This window comes from Mustela nigripes, chromosome 9 (assembly GCF_022355385.1).
Source record: "Mustela nigripes isolate SB6536 chromosome 9, MUSNIG.SB6536, whole genome shotgun sequence".
Taxonomy (NCBI): domain Eukaryota; kingdom Metazoa; phylum Chordata; class Mammalia; order Carnivora; family Mustelidae; genus Mustela; species Mustela nigripes.
The window spans coordinates 89,388,566-89,410,836 of NC_081565.1; the positions used below are offsets into that span (position 1 = coordinate 89,388,566).

The 22,271-nt window shown below is 65.9% G+C and overlaps 2 protein-coding genes across 8 annotated transcripts in view; one reads left to right on the top strand and one right to left on the bottom strand.

Annotated features, from left to right (window-relative positions):
• Positions 1–2,274, top strand: part of SECISBP2 (SECIS binding protein 2) — a 43,910-nt gene extending 41,636 nt beyond the window's left edge. For both annotated transcript variants that reach the window (XM_059412095.1, XM_059412096.1), the window contains exons 15-17: positions 654–808; positions 1,016–1,187; positions 1,514–2,274. In XM_059412095.1, coding sequence (XP_059268078.1) covers positions 654–808; positions 1,016–1,187; positions 1,514–1,605 — 419 coding nt within the window. In that variant the 3' untranslated portion in view covers positions 1,606–2,274. The remainder of the gene's footprint in view (positions 1–653; positions 809–1,015; positions 1,188–1,513) is intronic.
• A 70-nt stretch (positions 2,275–2,344) lies between these two features.
• SEMA4D (semaphorin 4D) overlaps positions 2,345–22,271 on the bottom strand; it is an 83,533-nt gene continuing 63,606 nt past the window's right edge. For 2 of the 6 annotated variants that reach the window (XM_059412090.1, XM_059412089.1), the window contains exons 10-16: positions 21,652–21,827; positions 21,403–21,559; positions 20,513–20,735; positions 19,683–19,798; positions 15,310–15,482; positions 15,187–15,230; positions 12,177–14,409 (exon numbers count right to left, since the gene is read on the bottom strand). In XM_059412090.1, the coding sequence (XP_059268073.1) occupies positions 13,493–14,409; positions 15,187–15,230; positions 15,310–15,482; positions 19,683–19,798; positions 20,513–20,735; positions 21,403–21,559; positions 21,652–21,827 (1,806 nt within the window). In that variant the 3' untranslated portion in view covers positions 12,177–13,492. Of the gene's footprint in view, positions 3,931–4,409; positions 4,508–5,547; positions 5,641–6,206; positions 6,417–8,095; positions 8,118–11,778; positions 11,986–12,176; positions 14,410–15,186; positions 15,231–15,309; positions 15,483–19,682; positions 19,799–20,512; positions 20,736–21,402; positions 21,560–21,651; positions 21,828–22,271 lie in introns of those variants that run through there. The other 4 variants (XM_059412091.1, XM_059412093.1, XM_059412094.1 and 1 more) reach the window with 4 other exon arrangements.

The window sequence follows — 22,271 nt, forward strand, 5'->3', positions numbered from 1 at the left end:
CGAGACCTAGGCTCGGGGGGGGGGGGTCGGGGGGGGGGGGGGGCGGGGGGCGGGGGGGGAGGGGGCGGGGGGGGGGGGTCCCCCCCCCCCCCCCCGGGCCCCGGCCCCCTCTGCTCTGGCTGGGGATGGCAGTTCTGGGTCATGGCCGTAAAGGACTAGGCAGACACAGGCTGTGCTGCCCTGCGTTGCGTCCTGGGAGCCTCCAGCAAACGAAAGGCGGGTGGGGAGAGCGCGTGGGCGGTGGCAGCGCAGAGCCCTCTGGTTGGAGCTTGTGTCACTGAGACTTGGGGGCACCTGACATGGAGATGGGGAGGCTTGGCCCCTGCCGGTGTCTGAGCTTTGCCGGGTGTTCTGTGTACCCCCATGCTGGGATCCGGAGCAGGGACCCTGCTAGAAGGCGAAGACCTCCCTTCCCGTGTCCCACATAAGGCCAGCTGTTTCCTTGGTGGAGGACGCGTCTATGCGTCTCTTCCGAGAGCGCGTCCCCCGGCTGGGAGGAACACTGCGCCTGCGGGATGGTGGGGGCAGCCTTGTCCTGGTTGCAGGCGCGGCCCACAGGGCTGTTGCCCTGTGAAAGTGGAATCCCTTTGTGGCCAGGACCGCGCCAGGCTGCGTGTGACGCGTCTCCTGGTCTCTGCCCTGTCCCTGACCAGGCGGGCTGGATGACACGCTGCACACCATCATCGACTACGCCTGCGAGCAGAGCATCCCGTTCGTGTTTGCGCTCAACCGCAAAGCGCTGGGGCGCAGTCTGAACAAGGCCGTGCCCGTCAGCGCTGTGGGCATCTTCAGCTACGACGGGGCCCAGGTGAGTTCAGGGCCGGGCTGGGAGCCGTGGGCGCGCATGCAGTGTCCCCCGCAGGGCACCGCAGGGCCACTCGGAGGCAGCTCTGTGCTTGCCGCTGGCAGGCAGCATCCTTGCTGGGGGTCCCCTGCTTCACCCCTGCTGCCCGGCAGGCGGAGACCCGTGTCTCTGGGGTCAGGGCTGTCATCCACGCGCTCCCTTCTGCCCCAGGACCAGTTCCACAGGATGGTTGAGCTGACGATGGCCGCCCGGCTGGCGTACAAGACCATGCTGGAGAGCGTGCGCCAGGAGTTGGCTGGGGAGCCCGGCCCCCCGGCTCCCGGCGGCTCGGCGCAGGACAGCCCCCCGGCTCCCGTGGCTGGGAGAGAAGAGCCGCACTACAGTGAGTGCTGGGCGGGGCGGGGGGACTGTGTGTCCTCGGGCTCCGCGTCCCCCTGGACTGACAGGTGGCGGCATAAGGCCGGGTCGGTCCCAGCTGGGCTCAGACCTCAGGTCACATGGCGCCTGCAGAGCGTGGCCTTGAGCCCCGTGGGGTCCTTGGCAGGAGGCTTTCAGATACTAACAGCGGGGGTGAGGGGGGAGGTCCTCTCCAGGCTCCTGTAGGGACCTGAGCCCCCCTGGGCAGTCGCCCCCCCCCCCCCCCAGACAGCAGAGATGGCCCCAGCTGTCCCTGGGTGTCCCTCAGCTGTGCCCCTTTGTCGTCTGTAGTGGAAATCTGGAGGAATCACCTGGAGGCGTACCGTCGCTGCGCGCTGGAGCTGGAGGCTTCAACCTCCCAGATGCTGAACCTGAGTTTGTAGCGCGCTGTTGTGTGTGTTGCCTGCGGTAAGGAAGGGAGGCATGAGAGACTCGGGGGCCCCTCTCTTCTCAGGTCTCCGCAGACCTGCTGTGCTGTGTGGCTTTTGAGTCGGGAGGTGAATCCAGGAGGCATGTCCCGGGCCCCTGGACCCCCAGGCGTGCTAGGGGAGCCTTGCCCAGGAGCCCCGAGAGGCAGCTTTGGGTCTGAGCTACGGAATCTGGGAACGGCTGGAAGGTGTGGCGCCCCGAGTTCTCTGCTGTGAAGAACCCCCCCAACCCCCGCAGAAGAGCTGAACTGTGTCCGGGGGGGGGGTGGCGGGTGGCGTCGCGGGCCGGGTGTGGGCTTGGGGGCGGCTCTCTTGGGACCTGGCTTTTTGACTGGAAGATGGGGGGTATTTAGAGGGTCTGCTAAAATGAGCCTTGAGGAAAATCACTTCTCTAACCTGTGACCTTTTGACATGAATTATTCCTTTTTGCTTTTATTTTTCAAAGAAGCAATGTATATTGAAGTTTCGGGATTTGTTTTGCTGATCTGCAGATGTTTTCTTTTTGTAAACGAATGTATTCTGAATGTGGTTTCTGTCTTGGAGGCCAGTGGGATAGAAGTTTGCTTTCATATTTTGCTGTAGGTAAGAGGGTTTATTTATTTTGAATAAAGAGCAATGATTTGATCCGCCCGCCGTCTTAGGCTCGTGGGCACGTCCTGAGTCCGGGGGCGGCCCCTCAGGCACGGCGTTTAAGGGGAAGAGGCTTGCCGGGAGGGCTGCTGCCTCAGCCCCACGCATCCCGGTGTCATGACGGGACGGAGCTTTGCTGCCCAGTGCGCATGGGGTGAGCCGCGGGGCTCGTTGGCCTTGAGCGCACTGTTAGGGGACCTTGGTGGCGCCGGGCATGTTTAGTCTGAGGCGAGTGGCCTGCGGGAGCGTGTGACGCCGCAGCTTCTCCCCCAAGGGCAGGGCTCTCTCGCCTTCCTGCGTCTGCAGGTGCCCCATGCCCCATGGGAGGTTTGAGAGAGGCGACAGGAAAGTCCTCAAGTTCATCTACAAGGAAGGAGAGCAGGACGTTTTGAACTGGCAGCAGAGCCCAGGGGAGCACGTGGAGCCCAGCGGGGCGGTGCGAGTGCCGTGTTGGCACCACCTGGTGCTTCTCGGGGGACTTGCTATGGGGGTTGGCCTGGCCACAGCGTCCCTCTGGTGGCAGAGGCTGCAGCTGCTGGGGACACACCGGCCTGTGCCCTCGGGGCCACGCCTCCCAAGCACATGCTCCGCTCACTGCATTTATTCCTGTTTATTTTCTCAACAGTGTAGACAACCCCGCCTCCTAAGCTCGGGTCCCACCAGACCCCCACCCCCACCGCGCTAGGCTGGGGGCATGCGTCTCATTGCGGTCTTGGCATGAGACACTCCCCCACATCCAGACCCAGGGCGAGTCTCCCGGCCGCGGAGAGCTGCCCCTGGAAGGGCCCAGGCCTCTGAGCCCGTCCCGTGGGAGCCCGGACGCGCGCACCCCCCGCTGAGTGGACGGCACCCTGCATGCGGGCCCGGAGGCCGGGGCGGGCGGGCGACCCCGCTGCAAGCCGGGGGAGACAGACGCGCTCTCAGAGGTCCTCAGCCTCCGAATCGGGGGCGGGGGGTTCGGACACAGGCTGTCCGTGTGCGGGGGTTGCAGGGAGGCTCTGGGAGGGTGGGCTGGCTGCGGGTTGCCGTCATTTCATTAGGAGAAGGTGACCGGGGTCTGGGCTGCGCAGCGTCAGGCCTTTGGGTCCCGCAGAGGGTGTAGCCCCGTCAGCAGAGGCTCCGGCATGGGGCACGCCAGCTCAGGGCACGCACAGAGCACACTTGGAGCCGCGTGCCGAAGCCCATGGAGCCCTTAGAGCCTGGAGCTTCTGGGGGGAGAGGGGGGTACCTCCTGTCACTCGAGGTGTCCGGCCAGTTGCTTTCATTGGTCTCGCTGGGCCTGTCCCTGGCGCGTGGGAGCTCAGTGAAGGTGGGAGCAGCGGCAGGCTGGGGACGGGGCTGTCGTGTGGGCGGGAGGAACAGCTGGGAGCACAGCAGCGGCGTTTCTGGGAGAGGAGCCATCATGCACGCCGCTGTCTGGCATCGAATCTGTAGCTTAACGGTCCTGGTGTCCCGTGTCCGCCAGGTAGGCTCTCCTGTCCCCTGCGAGCAACTAAGTCTTTAAAGTTTTGGCTGCTGTCTTTGGCGGTTGAGGTGAACCCTGTCTTGGCAGGCCAGGTGACTGCTCACGGTCCTGGGACCTCTCCGGGGCGGCTTGGGAGGGGGCAGCGCCTCAGCTGAGGTCTATAAGTTGTCCTTGTCACAGCTTTCCTGAAAGAACAATGCAGGCTCCTTTGAATTCCTGGCAGAACAGAGACCTCCCCCCAAGACGCAGGAGGTGGCCTTCGGGGAGGGTGTCCTGTGCAAGCTGAGCTTGAATGCATCGGTCAGAGACCCCGAGTCCGTGTCGGCAGCAAGGAGAGGCTGTAGGTGGCCACGGCGGCCAGGACGGTGGAAGCCTGCCGGGGAGCTCTGGGGCACCTGCCCGGCCGACTCCCGGGACTGGGGGCCGCCTGTCCTGCCACCCGTGGGTGCCTGGACGGGACTCCCTGCAGGCTCAGCGAGAGCCTGTGGCCCTGCCGCCACACGTGCCCCCCATCTGGAGTCTCCACGAGAGGCCCTCCTCTCCTCACTGCGCTGACACTCCCTGGGGATTTGCCTAGAGTTCAGAGCCCGAAGGTTCCTGAAGGCAGAACGGCTCTGCGGGCCCGCCCTGCCGGCCCCTGCCCGTTGTCCGTCTGGCCACATACCCACGCCTTCCTCCAGCTCCGCATCACGCGGTCATGCTCCCCGGCCACAGCCCTCCAGGCGGCCAGCTCTCTGGTCCACTGCTCCTGGTGGGTCGCCTCTGCAAGACAAGGGGTGGGTGGGGCCGGGTGTCAGCCTCCTGGCCCTGGTGGCACCTGGGTCTGTCTGTCCGCTGAGGCCCTCCGACAGCCAGGTTTCGGGCGAGGCGTTCAAGCCTCCAAGCCTGCCTTCCTGGCTGTGGGGGCTTCCTCAGGCCACTGGCCCCGGGAGCGGCTGGTCCCCATGGTCACACCGGCCCTATCCTCGACTCACTTGAATTTCCTACACAGGCAAGAGACGGGCTAGTGCCCCCCGTCTTGGGGCTGGTGCCACCTCTCCTGGGAGGCCTGTCCCGACTGAGGCCGGGGAGTCCGCGGCTCAGCAGGCCGGCGCCGTGGCGTGCTCCGCTGCTACCTGCTCCGCGTGGCTGCCGCGGCAGCTTGAGCTGAGGGTTCGGAAGTCAGTTCCGCGCGGTGCTGTCGGGGCGGCACGAGCCCAGGCGCCGCAGTTACCAGACCGCAACCCTGTCGCTAGTTTCAGAAACGGGTGCCAGGGACCTGCACCCTGAGATACAAAGTAGAGCTTCTTCCATGAGCAGAACTGGGCAGGGCTGGGGCCAGCGCTGTAGAGGCGTGTTTGGGGTTCTTCACCACAAGGGGGTCTGGAGGACGTCCGGCTCCCACCCTGCAGGAGCGCTGCATTCTCCAGGCTCCACAGCTTCAGGAGACACAGCGGGCTCGGCAGCCAGGCAGAGACCGCGCTGTCCTGGCCGGCGTCCTTGCTCCCGTGGCGTGTGTGCGGCGTGTGTGCGGCAGGTACACCTGCCCGCGATCGGTGTTAGGGCCTGCTGCTCCCACGCCGGTGCGCTGGGTGACCGCGGGGCAGGGGTGGGGGGAGCAGGACCACCGCGGGGGCCCTCCCGACTGTGCCGCCAGTGCTGTTCTCGTGGTTTCTGCGGGACACCTCGTGGCTTGTGAGTCAGGCTCACGTGAGGAGTCCGCGTGCCCTGACGGTGGCCGGGCGGAGGCTACTTGACAGAAATGGGAGGACCAGGTTCTGGGCGGGGCAGAAGTTTGCAGTTTTCTCTCCCCAAACTCTCACCAGAAGGATGGGGGCCTTCCCAGCATCTCCTAAGCATCGATGGAAACTGTTGATGACGGACCGGAAACAGGAGGGGAGCACAGAACCTGGAAGCTGGAAGCGGAGGTGCCGGTGGGGACAGAGCAGACCCGGGAACGCTGAGCCCTAGGCCGGCAGCAGGAAAGCAGGCACTGCCTCCCCGAGATGCTCAGCCTCCAAGGCTGGCTGGAAGCAGCATGTGGCCCCGGGGCCCCTCCTTGCCCCACACCATGCCAGGCGGTCCCACGTGTGGCAGGAGAGTTCCAGAAAGAGCCCAGGACATGAAGTGGAGCAGGGTCTCTCGGAGGAAAGGAAAGGGCAGGCTTCCCGGTGCCCTGGGCCTGGCCAGGCCTGGAGACACTGTGGCATGAGTGTGGACCATGCGGACGGGGGTCCAGGAAGGCCATGCACAGAGCCCGCGGAGACTGAGGCAAACCTCCGCGGGGCAGGGGAGACCTTTCGGGCCAGCCCCGTGCACCCCGCCAGGTCCTCTCCGTGCGAAGCCAGAGCTGGGGCCTTCGGGGCTCTCAGATGGCGGCCTTCCCAGCACCGCCCAACGGAAACCCGCAGTGCAACCTGGCGGGCGTGGGCGCGGGGTGGGTGTGTGACTGGGGGTGTGGACGCGGAGGGACACCACTTACCGAGTCTCATGACGGTGACCCGCACGCGGGAGGTCCTGTTGCCCGCGGAGGAGACGATGGAGCAACGGTACTCGGCGCTCGCGCCCACGGCGTCCTGCAGCCAGCTGAGCGCGTGGGTCCTGCCGTCGAGCAGCGCGTGGGTCTGCGTGGGGACACACGTTTCCAGCTCGCGGCCGTTCTTCTCCCAGATGAAGTGAATGTCTGCGGGACCTGCGGATACGGACACATCTGACCGGGCCCTGCCGCTGCCACCTGTGACCAAAGGCTCTGCCTCTGTGGGGCCACCCCTGCTCTCCCCAGCACTGAAGGCGGGGGGGGGGGGGTCCAGCCAACCCGGGGGGCAGGATGGGCGCCGGGGGGCCGAGCAAGACTGAAGGCCCCTCTCTGCTCTCCCCCAAACTTGTGCCGGGCATGGTGGCACCAGCAGCCGCGCTGGGTGCCAACCCAGATCCGGTCCTGCCTGGGGATCCATTCCGTGAAGCCGGAGTCTACCCAGCCGCTCCCCCAGGCTGGGGCGACATGAGCCGCGGTGTCGTGGAGGACACCGGGCCGAGGAGGGTCAGTCTGTGGCCGTAGTTCCCCGAGCCCGGCAGGAACCTGCAGCCCAGCGGCCTCACGCAGGACGCAAAGCTGTGGCGCGGGAGCGGGTTGGGGCGGTGTTGGCCACGGCCGCTTGAGGAGGAGGAACACCAGGACGGCCTTCCCGGGATTCCTGCGTCGCTGGCATGGCCCCGCCCCGCTCTGGTCTCTCGTCCGTGAGGCACTGCTTTCGGCATGTCCAAAGAGCCTTCCTCCGGAGGGAAAGTCAGACGCGGACCACACAGTCCCAGGAATGAGCCCCGAGGCCAGGGCGAGAGCGCGGACGGGCCAGGCCAGCAGAGCTGTGTCCGTAAGAAGTTGGAGACGAACAACCAGGAGTCAAGAGACCTGATGTGACGGCCAGCTGTGTTGTATTTGTGAGTCACGTTTGAGACTGTAACCCAGGGAAATGCCGTCGTGTCACAGGAGATATTTAAGCATCAGTGTGTGTCCATGTGTACACAGACGTGTAGACGCCGGAGGAAAGGCCTCCACTAGCCGTCGCGCTGGGGGCAGCTGCCTGCAGGTGGCGGACAGCGAGGAGCTGCGATCCCGCTCTTGGCGCTTTCCCAGAATCCCAGACCCACAACAGCAAATACTGGTTTTGCCGTGAGAACAAGGCACTTCGAGGAAAGAAACGTGCCAAGGCCGTCAAGGAAATCCTGGAAGGCTTTGCTCAGAAGTGGTTCACACAGCAGCTGTCTGGCCACGTCGGCCACAGGCACACAGTGGCTTCTCTCATTTTCTGTGTGGGCTTCCCGGGACTTCAGTCCCTCGCTGTAACTTGTTTTCCCACAGCGTTCTGTCCTCCGTCGAGGACTCCAGATGCGTAGCACCCGTGGCACGCCCGTGCCGGCGCCCCTGCCGTGGCTGCTGGGCCCCGCCCGCCGGCCCGCCTGGCTGTGGGTGCAGGTCTGGACAGGGATTTTCATGAGGCACCGTGATCGGGAAGTGAGGCGGCCTGTGTCCGTTCCCAAGAGCCCGGGCTCCGCTCGCCCCCAACTGCCCCGTGATGCTGTGCGCGGAGACCCGCCCAGGGCTGGAGCCACCAGATGCGTCCACAGGAGCTTCCGGAAGGTCCTCACGGCCAACTTGGACAAAGAACTGGGGGCTTGAGCTGGCGCCGATTCCTCACCCTGAGCCAGGACCCGAAGGAGCAACGCGCTCGGCTGACCACACTGCGGGGGCCTGGGCTGAGCACAGACTACGTGCCACTCGGTCCTGAAAAGCTTTGTGATTAAATCTTCAAGCGCGCGCTTAGCCCCAAGAAAGCTTTAAAAACGTTAAAGGGGAGCTTTCATTTTACTTACTCTGCTTAAAGCACCGCAGCTCCTTCCGAATGCAGGGAAGACAAGGAGGCAAAGGGACCGTTAAACCGTCAGCAGGGCCCGCACCCCACCATCAGGCCCAGACAGCAGGCCGTACCCCCCTACCCCGGGGGCCTCGTGCAACCCCGCAGGGCCACGCCTTCATGCCCTGGGCATGCGGCATCTCTTCTGGGCCCTAGGACGGTTCCCCTGGCCTCAGGTTCCAGTACCTACCCCGGGGTCCACGAGGTGCAGGGGCCATTGGCTCCAGCCTGCCCCCCAGCCCAGCCTGCGTGAGAAAACCAGAGCCCCTCAGAGCAGTGGCTATTCACCAAGGGAGGACACCCGATTTTGGAAGCGGGGCTTGAGAGCCCTAAGTTGGAGGGGAGTGTGATGGGGTCTACTCCCAGTTCTCGGGCCACATTTGTGACCGGTGTCCCCACTTGGCATCCCCATGCCTGTGGTCTGCCCTGACCCTGGGGCCAGCCTACCCCCGTGGCCTCCCACCAGCTCCTGGCTGCACCTGGGGGCGGTGCTCACACCGGGCTTCCAGGGGCCGGACGGTGTCCGGACGGTGTCCGGCATGGCCCGGTTCACAACTGCACAGAAGTTGGGACCCTGCCGGGGTGGGGGGCCCTTCACCACCCCAGTTATGTCAGCCTTCCTCCTCGAAGCGGCTGGTGCCCTGTGGTCAGCTGAACAGCGACCCCAGAACATGCAGGTCCTAATTCCTGGAGGTGCGTGTGGCTAAATGCGCTTTCCAGACCCCATTGTTGGCGGGGGAAGGGCGGGGGTCGCCAGCTCGGGTGCACAGCCTCATGGGGTGTGAGGTGCTTGGGACCAACGACCGCACATGAGGACGAGCCCAGCAGAAGGGAGACACGGCTTTGGCAAAAGCGCCCTGCGAAACCCGCTGAGGAGTGAGACCCCGGCAGAGACTGATCCGCCCATCCATGGAGGGGCTTCGGCCCTCCTGGGAAACGACCCGCTCGCGAGTCGGCTACCCCCACAGCCCAGCCTTGGCCTTCCTCGAGCCCCCGCCCTGAATCACACCAGCACCAACGGCCACCGCGGGCGCTCACGGGACATTTCAGCCGCGCACCTTCCGAGCCCCCGCGGCGCCCAGGGGCTGCAGGGAGCCCGGTGTCCAACGTCACGGTTAAAACACACAAGGCTACCAAAACCCTGAACAGCCAACCGTCACCTATAGTACAGTGGTTCTGTTCTTAGCTTTGGAGGTGACGCAGTGTAAATGAGTGGGAAGCACAGTCCCGTCGGATGTGGGGCCCCTGGGGCACACAGCTCGGCTTTCCTTGGGAAGGAGAGCTCGGAGCTCTGGCCTGTGGGCGCAGAGGTGTGGTCTGCACGCGCAGGAACACGGGCACATACGGGTCCCTCGCTCCGTCCCCGTGCCCGTCTGTACGTGCCCTAACACAGCTGTGGACGACTGTTTGTCCCGACACCTGCCACGAGGGGCACGGTGTCATCATTCTCGAAAAGTTTGGAACACGGCCACACGCCCACTTGCATTCCCCCGGCCCAGGACCCCTCTTCCCGACTGCGGACGCACGTCCACGGCTCACCACGGGGCAGGCAGCAGCTTGGGCGGTCCTGGAATCCGGACCCCCCCCTCCGCATGCTCGGGCTGGGGACGGAGGCGCAGCCGCTGAGCACAACCCACAGCCCACCTCGAGCCGTGAGAAGAAACACCGGGGTGTGGCGTACACACCCGGACACGCGCGCACACCGCGGGGCAGACCAGGAGCCGAGGGAAGAGGGTGAGCACAGAAGCCCTGAAAATCACTGGGTAACGAGCCACGCCTGTCACAAGCCGGCCACCTGGCCTGGGTCGGGTCATGGCCCCAGGCTCTGTGAAGTGGTTTAATAGGGACAGCCCTGTGGTGGCCCTGAGCCTGCGGCCAGAGCGGCAGCTTGAAAAGGCCTTAACCTGTGGTACCATCTGTGACTCCCAAGACGCTGTCCTTTAGAACACCACATACTTGGACCAGCACTTGCACGGTGGGCCTGCCCTGGCTCATGGCCAGGGCTTTGGGAAGAGAAACCCAGATGTCCACGTGTAGCGAGTGAGCCTGGCAGGCTGGCCTCGGGGCGAGGACTGCGGGGGGCCTCCGCCTGCTGGGCTGCTGCGGCAACAGTGGTCTCCTAGCGTGGACGCGAGCGCCTCCACGTTGGCTGGGGCCTCCCCCCAGGGCCGCCTCCTGGCTTTGCCTGCTGAGCGCTCAGGTGAGGGCTCTGGAGGGTGGGTGGGGGCACGGGGATGTGGCCGCTCCCCGCCAGTGCCCACTCCTCAGTCACCGCTGCGCGGCGGGGCGGCCCTCCCTCGGGCCACGGCACTCGGGCCTGCCTCCGGGAGCCCGGCTGTGGCGCGTGTGCACCGTGCGCGGGGCGTGTACCGAGCCCGCTCTGGGCAAACGCGGGGCCTCTGCCTTGGGTGGAACGGCACATTCGGCTCCTTGGGAAAGACCGGTCCTTCCTGCGCCACCTCCCGGCCTCAGGTGGGGACGCACTGGAACAATGGGAGGTTCTAGATGGGCCAGTGTTCCTGGGAATTGAGGAGCATGGAAGGAGGAGGGCGGGGCCATGGGCCCTCCGCTCAGTCCACCCTGAGTGCTGCCCCTCCACGCTGCCCCCTTCCGCCCCGGGCCACAAGGCCACCAGCCCCGGTCCCCATCCTCGGCCCCCAGCAGAGGTGCATCCTGCTGGCGCGGACCCCACCCCTCCTCCCCGGCCGCCCGCAGCGCCGCGACTCATGGCCCGTGCTGGGTCCCTGTTGAAGCCCGGCGTGGTTCCTGCTCTGGCTGACGGTGGTCTCCATCCCCCACTCGCAGGGACAGCACCGCTGCACGCGCCCACCTGCAAACGGGTGCCTGAGAAGCCACATGTGAGAGTGTTGGACTCCCGGACACATGGTCCGCCTGCCCCTGCGGGTTGTATGACCACACGCCGGGTAGGCCCCAAGGGACATCGCCAGGCCCTGGAGCCACAGGGGGCCCAGCACAAACCAAGGCCCGGCATGGAGCAGGCGACCCAGGACCACACAGACCTGATCCCAGAGGTTTCTCCACAGCGTGCCACACACAGGGCACTTCCCCTGCAGCCACGCAGGCAGCCCGCGGCCCCCACGGGGCGTGCCACAGCCCAGAGAGCCGGCGCCACAGCCCGAGTGGCTTCTTGCAGTTCAAAATCTCCAACAGAAACCACCTGTGCTTGTCCTCCTGTGCTCTAGTCGTCTGCTCTGGGCACGGAGGAAGGGGCCCTGGTCAGCGGCTTGGCCAGACCACAGCCGTGCAGCGGCCCCTCCCAACACCTCCTGGGCCACCAGGCTCTCAAGCTGTCCTGTGTCAACATCACCACCGAGTCACAACGTCCCTTCTGCAGGCTCTGGAATGAATTTCTCAGATGCCACAGAGACCCACCCCTGAACAGTCAGCGCGCACACAGTCTGCGAATGGCTGAGCAACTAACCGAGGTCTCCGGGCCCAGCCCAGCCCGCCTGTGGGTGGCCTGGAGGCTCGGAGGCAGAGGTGAGCACTCACGACTGAATCCATGGCCATGAAGCCCCTGGCAGGAAACACTGGCCCTCAAAGAAGCCGCTACCCCCCCGTTGGCAGGAGGGGCTCCGGGCCGGCACTGCCCGCCCCCACCCAGCCCGGTGCCTCGCTTACCTGTGGCCTGGCAGAAGAGGTGGAAGGTCCCCAGGGCGCGCACGTGCTGGGCCTGGTCGCTGAGGAAGGGCGGCAGCAGGGCGACAGGCGGGCCGCTGTCAGACCCCGAACCTGAGGCCGGCCGGGGGCTTCGGGGAGAGGCAGCTGCGCCAGGGCCCCGACAGGACAGGGAGGAGGACCCCGGAGGAGGGGAGGGCACAGACGAGGCTGTGAGACAGGACAGAAGAGAGAGAGGCCGCTGAGGAGGGCGCCGTCCGGTCCCACCGCGCCCCAGAGGAAGCAAGCAGAGCACCGGGGAGGGAAGGGCCCGGCGGTCCTGAGACCTGCCCCGGTCCGCGCCCCACAGGAGGGAGGGACGAGGGGGCCTCCCGGCAGCCGCGGCAAGTCACAGGCCCACGTCAAGGATGTAAGGTTCTCGTTTATTCGGTTATTTTTCAAATGTATACAATTCAAAGTAGAAAAATAAAAACAAAGTAAATCTTATAAAACACAAATGTTTACACCAAAACGGTTGAGTCTCATGCTGAAGAGGACACTGTCCACACAGGCACAGAAATCTGTGTTGCTCCCCGCCACGACAAGCGTGCCGCCGCCTCCAGCGCACGCAGTAGCAGGTGCGCCGGGACAGCGCCGCGGCCACACTGTCCTTCCCGTGCGCGCCGAGAGAGACCGCGCCAGCCGCGTGGGCCACCCTGCGGCTCCGTGGTGTGTGTGGAGAGACAGCCTGTGTGGCTGCCGCCGCCCAGCTCACGCGCAGGTGGGGCCGGCTCTGGCCGGTGGAGCGGGGCGTCCCGTGGACAGCGGCCGCGCGGGAGCGACAGTTACAGAAGCCGCGCGGATGGCGGAAGGTGCCCCGGTGGACATCCGTCTGTCCGTCTGCACAGGAGTTTTCCAGCAGCGGCTGTGAGCATCCGATGGCAACACATGCGCCCCCTCGGCCCTGGGCCAGGCGGCTCCTCTGATCCTGGGGACCCCGCTGGGCTCATAGAACAGCCACCCACTGGCCTCTCTTCTTCAAAAGAATTAAAACAGAAAAAGTACAGAAAGGAAATCTCTCTGAGTATGACACTTCCCTCAAGGAATAAAATTAAAGAAAAAAAAAATACCGGTGTGCTCAAGAGATGGTTTTGTCCATGTTTCTGGAAGCAGGAGGAACGCATGTGGCCAAAGTAGGTTTATCCCTGAGAATCATAAGCAACGGAAGAAGCTGGAGCCTGTCCTCGCAACAGAAACCGGAAGATGTGCGACTTCTAAACTTGAAAACATCTGCTTTAGTGACTTAAAAACCAAACGACCCAACACAAAAAAAGTAAAACCCTACAGAATAATCCCGTGGGAGGAAAGGTTCGTGCCAATCTGGACAACAGGCGCTAAGTTACCAATCTGATAAACACAAGTGTCATTTCCAATCTGGAACGAAACAATCTTTCAGTGGCTGCTGCTCTGGGGCGGGGGGCTGGGGGGCACCGGAGGCGAGGGGCGGCGGGGAGCTAGGGCAGAGGGGAGCTGCCACCTTAGCCCGCAGGCCTGTCCCCACCCGTGGCCCACCGCAGGAGGCCGGTGCAATGCTCGCCGCTTTCCAAAAGGACAAAGAAACCAACTCACAAGCTCGACCCGAGGGAAGAGACACAGAAGCAGGTGCACAGACACGGGCTCCCCACACCGCCCCGGGGCCGGGCACGCGACGCCGGCTGGGGGCCTCCGTGCGGCCGCCTCAGTCCACGTCCGCGTCCGAGTCGGCGTACTTGAGCTCACACTTGACATCGAAGGGCCTGTCCCGGCCCGGGAGGTCATCGAGCCGCTGCGAGTCCTCCCTGTCGGTGGGCGCCCTGCTGGCCGTGGTGTCCTGCTCCGTCTCGTAGCCCGTGTCCAGGGCTGGCCGCGGCTGCGCCCCATTCTGCTGGGAGAAGCTGCCTTGCTCCACCAGCGTCTCCTTCACGCTCTGCTCGAACTCGGAGAAGTCGGCTGCAGGCTGCTTCTTCGCTAGCAGCACGGCAGACCGGAACTTGAGGCACTGGCCGGGCAGGTAGCCCTTGTAGCAGTTGTAGGACAGGAGGCCGAGGCAGAGCACGAAGCAGAGCAGGAAGAGGACCATGAGCAGGCGGTTGTCGCTGGACTTGAGATACACGGTCTTCTCCGAGTGCACCTGTGGCACCGTGTTCACCACAGTCTTGGGTTTGCACGGCGTGCTGCTGGGCGTGGGGCTGGGCGGCGGGGCCATGGCCCCCAGTGCAGGGCCCAGCACCACCGGCGTCTGGGCTGGGGGGCCCGGGGTGGGCTCCGCTGACACTCTGAGGGGGGTCCTGTCCCCTTCGGCCGGCGTGGTGGGGGCCACGGGGGTCCGCGGGGGCACCCTGACCTCCAGAACGTGCCTGGCCGCCACATGCAGCACCGTCCTGTTCCGGAGCCTCTCCTCCAACAGGCACCGGTACACCCCGCTGTCTCCCTCCGACAGGTTGAAGACGAGCAAGTCCTTCCTGCCCACCAGGCCGTACTTGGGGCCCTCGGCCTTGAGCTCGTTGTTCTGGAATGTCCACACCACCCGGGCCAGGTTGGACTTCGGGGAGCATTTCAGTTCTGCCGTGCCGCCGTGCTTGAAAAAATGCTGCCGGAAACTTTCTTTAGTTTTATCTGGAACATCAAAATAAACGTGCACAGCGTCAACGACCCGCTCGCTGCCTCCCTCCTTTTACAGACAGGTTAACACGCACGAGAACACAAGCTTTCCACCCACTGGAGCAACACGGACTCTTCCAGGACGACTAAGGAGATAAAGACACGCGTGACAGAACGGCAGAGACGGGCCCCGATGCAGCCCAGCGGGACACGGCACCCGGAGGCCACCGGGCGGCCGGATGATGTCTGGAGCCCTGGCTTCCTGGGAGGCCGAGTGGCCGCGCACCGAGTTGCGCACCACGCGCGTCTGCTGGCGGCTGCAGGGCTCGCGGCCTCTCAGTGCCCCCGGTGCCCCATCCTGAAGCTGCCCGAGCGGATGACCGCCGTCGGGTCAGGGACAGGAGCGCGACTGCCTTCCAGGGGACAGCGGTATGAGCCTGACCCGGCGGTGGCCTCGCAGAGGGCTGAGGACTCCTCTCTCGCCACCTTCCCTTCCACTGCCAGGCTGTCTGGGTCGTTGAAGCAGCCCCAAGGTACGCGGAGAGCAGCGTCTCCAGGGCGGACGTCCTGGGTTGGACAACAAGTGCCCTTCCAGGAAACAGACCCGCTATGTGGCTTCAAACACCCTTTTCTGCAACTCAAAGGGAAGGCGGGCCGGCCCCAGTATCCTCAGGGATGCTCGCCCTCTGTTCTGGGGACAGGAGGGGGAACACAAGGTACAGGATGCCCCAGCAGCGGAGCACCGCGGCTCAGTGACGCCCGGGAGCAGCGCAGCGACAGGGACCCACTTACTGGGGCAGCTGGCCGTGTCTCCGCTCATCCGCTGGATCAGATCCCTGCAACACAAGCGGGCACGGTCACACGCACGCGCCTACCCCGCGGGCGGGTGAGCCGGCTTGCCGCGTCCCCCGGTACCTGCTGGGGCTGTCCGGCAGGTGCAGGGCCACGCAGGCCTGGCTGGCCGGGCTCCAGGCGCAGTACGGGTCGCGGGCCAGCACGCAGTCCTCGCAGGTGGCGTGCTTCTCGCAGAAGGCCACGGGGGCCTGCACCACGCCCGAGCTGGAGCCCGCGTAGACAAACTTCCTGCCCTGCGGGGTGAGATGGGGCAGGCAGGTGAGGGGGCGGCCATCGCGGACGCGGCGCCAGGACTTCTTGGCGCGCGTGTGCGTGCGTCTGCTCATCCAGGAGCTTCCAGAGCCATGAACAGGCGGGCACCATGGGGTCTCCAGCCCAGTCCACGCATGGGCTCCGCCCTCCGGGGCCCCGGGCCCTCTTCGTCTCCTCCAGGGACCTGCGTGGATACGGGTCTCCCTCCGCGCGCACAGAGCCCCTCCAGCCGCGCACTCCCAGCCCCGCCACCCGCCAGAGATCAAGAGGCACAAGGCGGAGCCCCACGTCAGGCCTGCCCAGCCTGAGCAGCCGTGCGCAGACGGCTAGGGCGGGTCCGAACCCGGCGGGGCCAGGAAAGGTGCCCAGTGGCAGGGAAGCGTGCAGGATTCCAGCACGCGGGACCAAGGACGTGCCAGGCGCTGTCCTGTCCAGGTTTGCGAGGGAGGAGCACGCGGACCGGGAGACCAGCAGACCGCGCGGCGGAGAGCCCGGCACACAGCAAGGCTGACCGCGCTCTACGCAGCGGGGATGGGGCTCCCGCATGGGCCGGCGACAGGCAGCCAGGGCCGCAGGACCGCAGTTCCGCACTCGTGTCTACACTCCCTTCCCCGCGACCCCCACCCACCGCCCCATCTTTTGGTTAACCCTGAGATTTCCGAGCTTAACAGAACTCCGTTTCGGACCCAGATAGGGCACAGCCTTCCCCTGGGGAGACCGAGTCTGCTGGTGCCCCAGTTCCCGAGGCCAGCCTCTGTTTGCTAGCCCGCGACCCCTCCCCACGCCCCACGCCCCGCTCTGCACAGGCACGGCTGAAAGCAGGTCCCCTCTGCAGCAGACTGTCCGGGGAGAGCAGCTGCGGACGGCTGGCCCAGGCGGCCCCTCCCTATCGGCAGGGACCGGGCAGAGGAAGCCACACTGGGCCACGGTCCAGGGGTCACGTGGCTTACAGAGCTGAGGGCTTCTGGGAGGGCCGAGCGGGCGACTTTGAGGGACCCTGGGGGCCACGGGCTCCCCTCTTTGCATACACCCCCTCCTTAGGGCTGGGCTCCCATAAGGCACAGCCACCAAGAACCCGAGAGAAGGGGCAGTAAACCCCTGCTGGGGCCGCGGTCGCCGGCAGCTGCACAAGTCTGGGGGCCGGAGGAACAGCACAGCAGCCTTGAGGTCTCCCACAAGCAAGCGTCAGGCACCACAGGCTGGATATACGCCCACGGGCTCCAGCCAGCAGGGCCCCAGACCGTCAGCCCCGTCCAAGCACGAGGAGAACGCAGTGTTCTGCAGAATGCGGGCAGTTCTCTGCAGTTAACCGTGCCACCAAGACAAAGACCAATGGGGACTGGCCCCGGCCACAGGGGCTGAGGAGTAAGACGCCCCAGGCCAAGTTAGTCTCCGGAAGTGGAGCAGATGGTTGTTCGGATCGGGGTGGGGGTGGGGGTGGGAGTGATGACCAGACGTCTGGGGTCCCGTGGGCGCTGGGCCTGTGGAGCTCCTCCACGCGGAATGAAGGCCCAGGGTCCCTGCCCCTCGTCCCAATGCCTCTGTGGACCTCACACAACTGCATAATGAAAAGTGTTTAAAAGGACAGAGAAACCACCTGACCAGGCGTGAGGTTTGGTGCACGCGCTCATGCCCTGGTCCTCACGGGTCCCCATGGCCCTGGGAGCCCAGGGCTCAGGCCCTCCCAGCTAAGTCACTGTGTGGATAGCCTCATCCGACTCGTGCTGGGGCCTGGAGCTGAAGGAGTTCTGCAAAGAACGCCCCCACCAACACGCGGATGCAGCTCGCCGCCTGGCTCGGAGGGGACCAGACAGCACGTCTGCCACCTATTTCCACAGGACCTGAAAGCAGGACTCCGAAGTCCGAGCACCGTGCTCAGGGCAGCCCAGGCTGGAGGCGGACTGCGCCCGCCCGCAGATGGCGGGGACACAGGATGTGCGTGTGCGAACTGAGGAGTGTTCCTGCTGGAAGAGGAAGGAAATCCTGTCACATGCCACACAGCTGACCCTCGAGGACCTGTGCGCAGTGAGATAAGCCAGTCACCAGACAACAAATACCGCTCCCACTTACATGCGGTCCCTGGGGGCCTCCAATCCCAGAGACAGAACGTGGATGGTGGGCGCCAGGGGCCGGGTTAGTGCTCAGTGGGGAAAGGGTTTCCCTTCGGGAGGTGGAGAAGGTTCTGGAAATGGTACGGCTGCTGAGCTGTGCACGTGTGAACGGTCGAAACGGTAACTGATCCACACGTGTTTACCATGTCAGTAACCACGGAAGAACGCGCGTGTCCTCGGGCAGCATGGCCCAGTCTCTCTGTTCCCACAGCGGGGGCTGCCCGCTGGCTTCCTACTGCCGAGACCCGCGTGACTGCCCGCAAGAGCCTCAACTCGGCTGGCGGGGGGGGGGGGGGGCTTTTTCTCCCTGCCATCCACTTCCTGCTGCCGTGGCTGCACACCCACCGTTCCAAGCCCCCCGAGCCCACCCACCCTGGGAGAAGGTGTGGGGGTCCGGGCACGCACGCTGCCTTCCTGCTGGTCTAGGTGGCGCAGTGCAGGGGCCCCCGTGAGGACAGACAGATGGCCCCCAACGGCTCCCCGTGTGGCCTGCCCCCTGGCACGGACACATGACCAAGACCTGGCCACAGGCAGGTGAGCACGTGCTGAGCCATAACTCCTTCCCCACCCCTCCCTCCCACGGGACGGCTGGCCTCGCGCCCAGAAGCCCGAGTGTCTGCACGCCACTGCGGAGAAGAGCTGTGGTCTCCCCGCCTCCGCCCCCGGGGGCCCAGCCTTTGCCCTGACACTTCTGACAACCCGGATGCATCAGGGTCCGGACCTCGGCCTCCTGTTCCCACAGCAAAGCCGGGGGTGGGGTGGGGGCAGGGGAGGCACCTGCTGCTGGAAGCTCGCCTAGGCTCTAGGGTCGCCTTCCCCTCAGACGCCGGGACAGGGTGCACACAGCAGTGGCTGGGAGGGGGCGTGACCCTGTGACGGAGTCTGGACACCAGATCCAAGGACGTTAAGCTCACCACGAAGGGGACCCGTGGGTGCCCGAGAAGTCGGCTGCTTCCCTCGTCCCCTGCCTGGCTGCCAGGCCCCTTGCTTCCTGCTGTCCCCACCAGAGCGCAGGCTGCGGGGACGCGCAGAGGGGCTGTCGGACCCCGTTCTGCAGTGGCACGCTCGGTCCGCACGCAGGGAGGAGGCTCGGGAGCATTCTGGGTCAAACTGTACTCTGGGTCACCCAGCAGGTGAGCAACGCCCTGCAGAGCAGGCCCCGCCGAGCAGGGCTGCACATGGTGGGGCCGGGCCGAGCCCAGCTCTGCAGCTACGGGAACAGGTGCGCGGCTGCCCCTCGGGCTTGGGCTCACAGCATGGGGACGCCCACACGGAGAGGTGAGGCCTTTGGGCACAGGGCCGGGCTGGACCACTCACAGGGTCCGCTGTCCCCCAGGTACACGAAGAGACTAAGGCAGGACTGGCCTGCTGGGCTTGCACTCACGGTCCTGGACCAGGCCTGCTCTGCCCCTCCTGCTCCTGCACCCCCCACCCCCGTGGGAAAGAGGGAGGCCTGTGTCCCAGGCCATGGGGACAGGGAACCAGTCCAGCCCCTTGGCTATTTCTGTGCTACCCCCAGCTCATACCAGATTTCACACTGTTAATGGTGGAGAAAAAAAGTCAAAAGCGTGCTATCCTGTGACCCTCCAGAGCTTGGGCCCTGTAACGAAGGCACTGCCAGAGTGCGGCCAGGGCACGGACACTGCGGCCCCCAGAGCCTCAAGCACCCAGTCCTAGCTTCTGCGGGAGGGCCGAACCAGATCCGGATCCGGACCCGGACCCCGACCCGACGCAGGAGAAGGGGCCTGACGGGGGCCACGTGGGCCTCATCACCATGGCTCAGAGCCGGCTCTCCTGCACCAACAGCTGAACTGCCGACAGGTGCTGACCCGGACAAGCTCGGGGCGCAGGAGTGTTTCCCTGAGCCAGCATGCCCCCACGGCCACACTGGGGGCCCCCAGAGACACGGCGAGGCTCCGCCAACCCGCGGTGACCATTCCATCACTCAGCCTTCCATCCACCCAAAGCCCAGGGTTCCCAGGACCTTCTGTAAGAGCCTGGAGGTCAGGCCCTCTGAACCAGACGGGTGAGTGCCGGCCCGGCCTGCTGGTGCCCACCCAGCCACTCTACCTTCTGAGAATTCAGCAGCAGTGTCTGGACCGGCTCGAGGTCCTGGAAGAGCCGTGTCTCCTCGATGATGTGGGCCTCGTTCTCCAGGCTGACCGCTTTGTGCAGGGTGCCCTGGTCTGCAAGGGCAAAGCTAGAGGTCAGAGACATGCCTGGGAGGGCAGGACAGAGCCAGCCCTGCCATCGGCCATGGAGCAAATGGCCCCTGTCCTAACTCTCAACTCTCTGCCTCGATGGGACATGTAGAAACCGGTGCTCTTTGCACTCTGGAAGTGGGAAAGGAAAAACCAGTAGTTAATGCACCTTGGCCTCGTGTGGCCTGGGTCAGCTTCAGGGTTTTCTGGAAAACCATCGCTGACTCCAGTGGATGTCAGTGCGGCGAGATGGTGCTGGCCGGTAGGAGCAGAGGTGGCTCCCAGGCTCCGCTGGCCCTCTGGGGCGCCATCCCTTGCGGGGCCCCAGCAGGCGAGGGCAGGACCTCCCCCCAACCTGGCTCAGAGCATGCTGGAAAGCCCCCAGGGCCGACTGGGGCCCCGCCAGCTGCCGCTGGGCCCGGCCACTAGCCCTCTCCCTGAATGGGCTCTCACGGAAGGTCGGGACAGGTTCAGCTGGCCCCACGGGCAGCACTTGGACTCCCTTTGTGCGAGCCTCAACCTACCACACGTGAACCCCCAGACAGGGACCAGGACTTGGGTGGTCGCAGACCTTAGAGGCCAGTGCTGGAGACTCTCCCGTAAAGCCCTGTGAGCACTGTGGCTCTGTGGGGAGGGGCGGGCCCGGCAGCGCGGAGGAGCCTGATCTGCTGGGGTCCTGACCCTGGGGGCGGGACCCACCTGTGCCCACAAACATGACGTCGTAGGGGGTCCCATCCAGAGCCCAGGTCCGGTCCACCACGACCTGCGTGTAGTTCACGTCGCTTCGGATGAGCCTGGGCCTGTTGTCTATCGGGGTCACGGAGCTGTCCATCAGGGGGTGGTCCTTGACGAACTGCAGGGTCTTGTCGGGCAGGCTCAGGGAGCTGGACAAGTTGGCGGCCCGCGCCTCGCGCGTGATGCACTGCGGGGAGGAGAGCGGCTGGTCGCGCGCACTGGCCCGCGGGCTCCCGGCCCAGCGGAGGGGCAGGCGGCCGGCCCCCAGCGGTCGGCAGGCCCAGCTCTACGGCCCGCGGGCAAGGCCACCAGGCGCGGCTCTGCCGGCGACACGCAACTGTGCGTCGTCTGTGCCTGGTCCTAAGTCAGACACGCGTCGCGGACCCGGAACCCGGCACGGCAGCGATCCCAGCCCGGGGCCCGGTGCGGCGGGGCTCCTCCGTGCACCTCCGTGCGACCCTCTGACCCAGGTCGGCGGGGCGGGGCGGGGCGGGGCGGGGCGGGGCGGTCCATGCAGCCGGCCCAGCAGCCACGCCGGCTTCTACACAGATTCACTCGTTTTAGGAAAAAACAAAACCAAACCAAAAACATGACTCGGGTCCACGGGTGGGGCGCACAGGTCCCTGACGGACACCGAGTTTCGGTGCGGGACGCACGAGATCAAACAGCCCGACCTCCCCGGCTCTGAGGGGGCGCCTGCTCGCCCGGCCCCTGCGGCCCCGGCCCCGCCCCTCGGCCCCGCCCCAGCCCGCTTGGACCCGCCCTCGGCCCTGCCCCAGCCCGCTTGGGCCCGCCCCTCGGCCCCGCCCCTGCCCCTCGGCCCCGCCCCCCTCCCGCGGCCCCGCCCCACTCACCGCCCCGGGCCTGGGCGTGGGCACCGCGCCGTTGTAGCGCACCCACTTGGTGTGCGACTGCTCCACCGTGGTGCTCTGCATGTACTTCCCGCGCGAGAAGACCTCCTCGGCCGCGGACAGGTGGTAGGCGCACACGGCCGACAGCCCCACGTTGTTCCTGGGGAGCAGGGCACAGCGTGACCACGCGGGCGGTGGGCCCGCAGCTGGGCCCGCAGACGGCGCCCCCCCGGCCCGGGCCCGCGCACTCACAGCTGTGGGGTGAAGACCCCGTAGATGACCGGCTCCTTCAGGCCCTCCGCCCGGAGCACGAAGACGTCCTGCAGCACGTTGAAGACCAGGTTGCTGTCCGGCCGCGAGCAGATCAGCCGGGCCTTGAGGAAGGACGTCCACTTCTTCTGCAAGGTCCGCAGGCCGCCCTGGTCCCCCTGAAACCGGAAGGACGAGCGTGGTGGGGAGGGGCAGCTCCAACCGGAGGGACCGAGGCCGCGCTGACCCCGGGCCGCACAGAGCGGGCGGCACCGCGCCGTCCTCTCCATCCAGCACGAAACCCAGAGAGGCCTGTCTGCAGTGGCCTCGCCGCAGGGGGACCCACAGGTGGTCCCCACGCACGTGCCTCACAGCGGCGGACGCCCTGCCGGCCTCGCACCGCGGGCCCCTGGAGCAGGCTGCCGACCAGGGCTCCTGTGGACCGCCTCCTTGTACAGGACCAGGTCATCTCCAAGGGCTTTGCGGGATCCTCTATAAACCTGTGTTAGTGAGCTGGCCCCAGGGGACAATGCAGACACGCTTCACGTGACCTGCTTTGGTGACAGCCCTGAAACACCGCGATCTGGACGCCCAAGACTGGAGTGGAGCGCGCTTACGCGGGG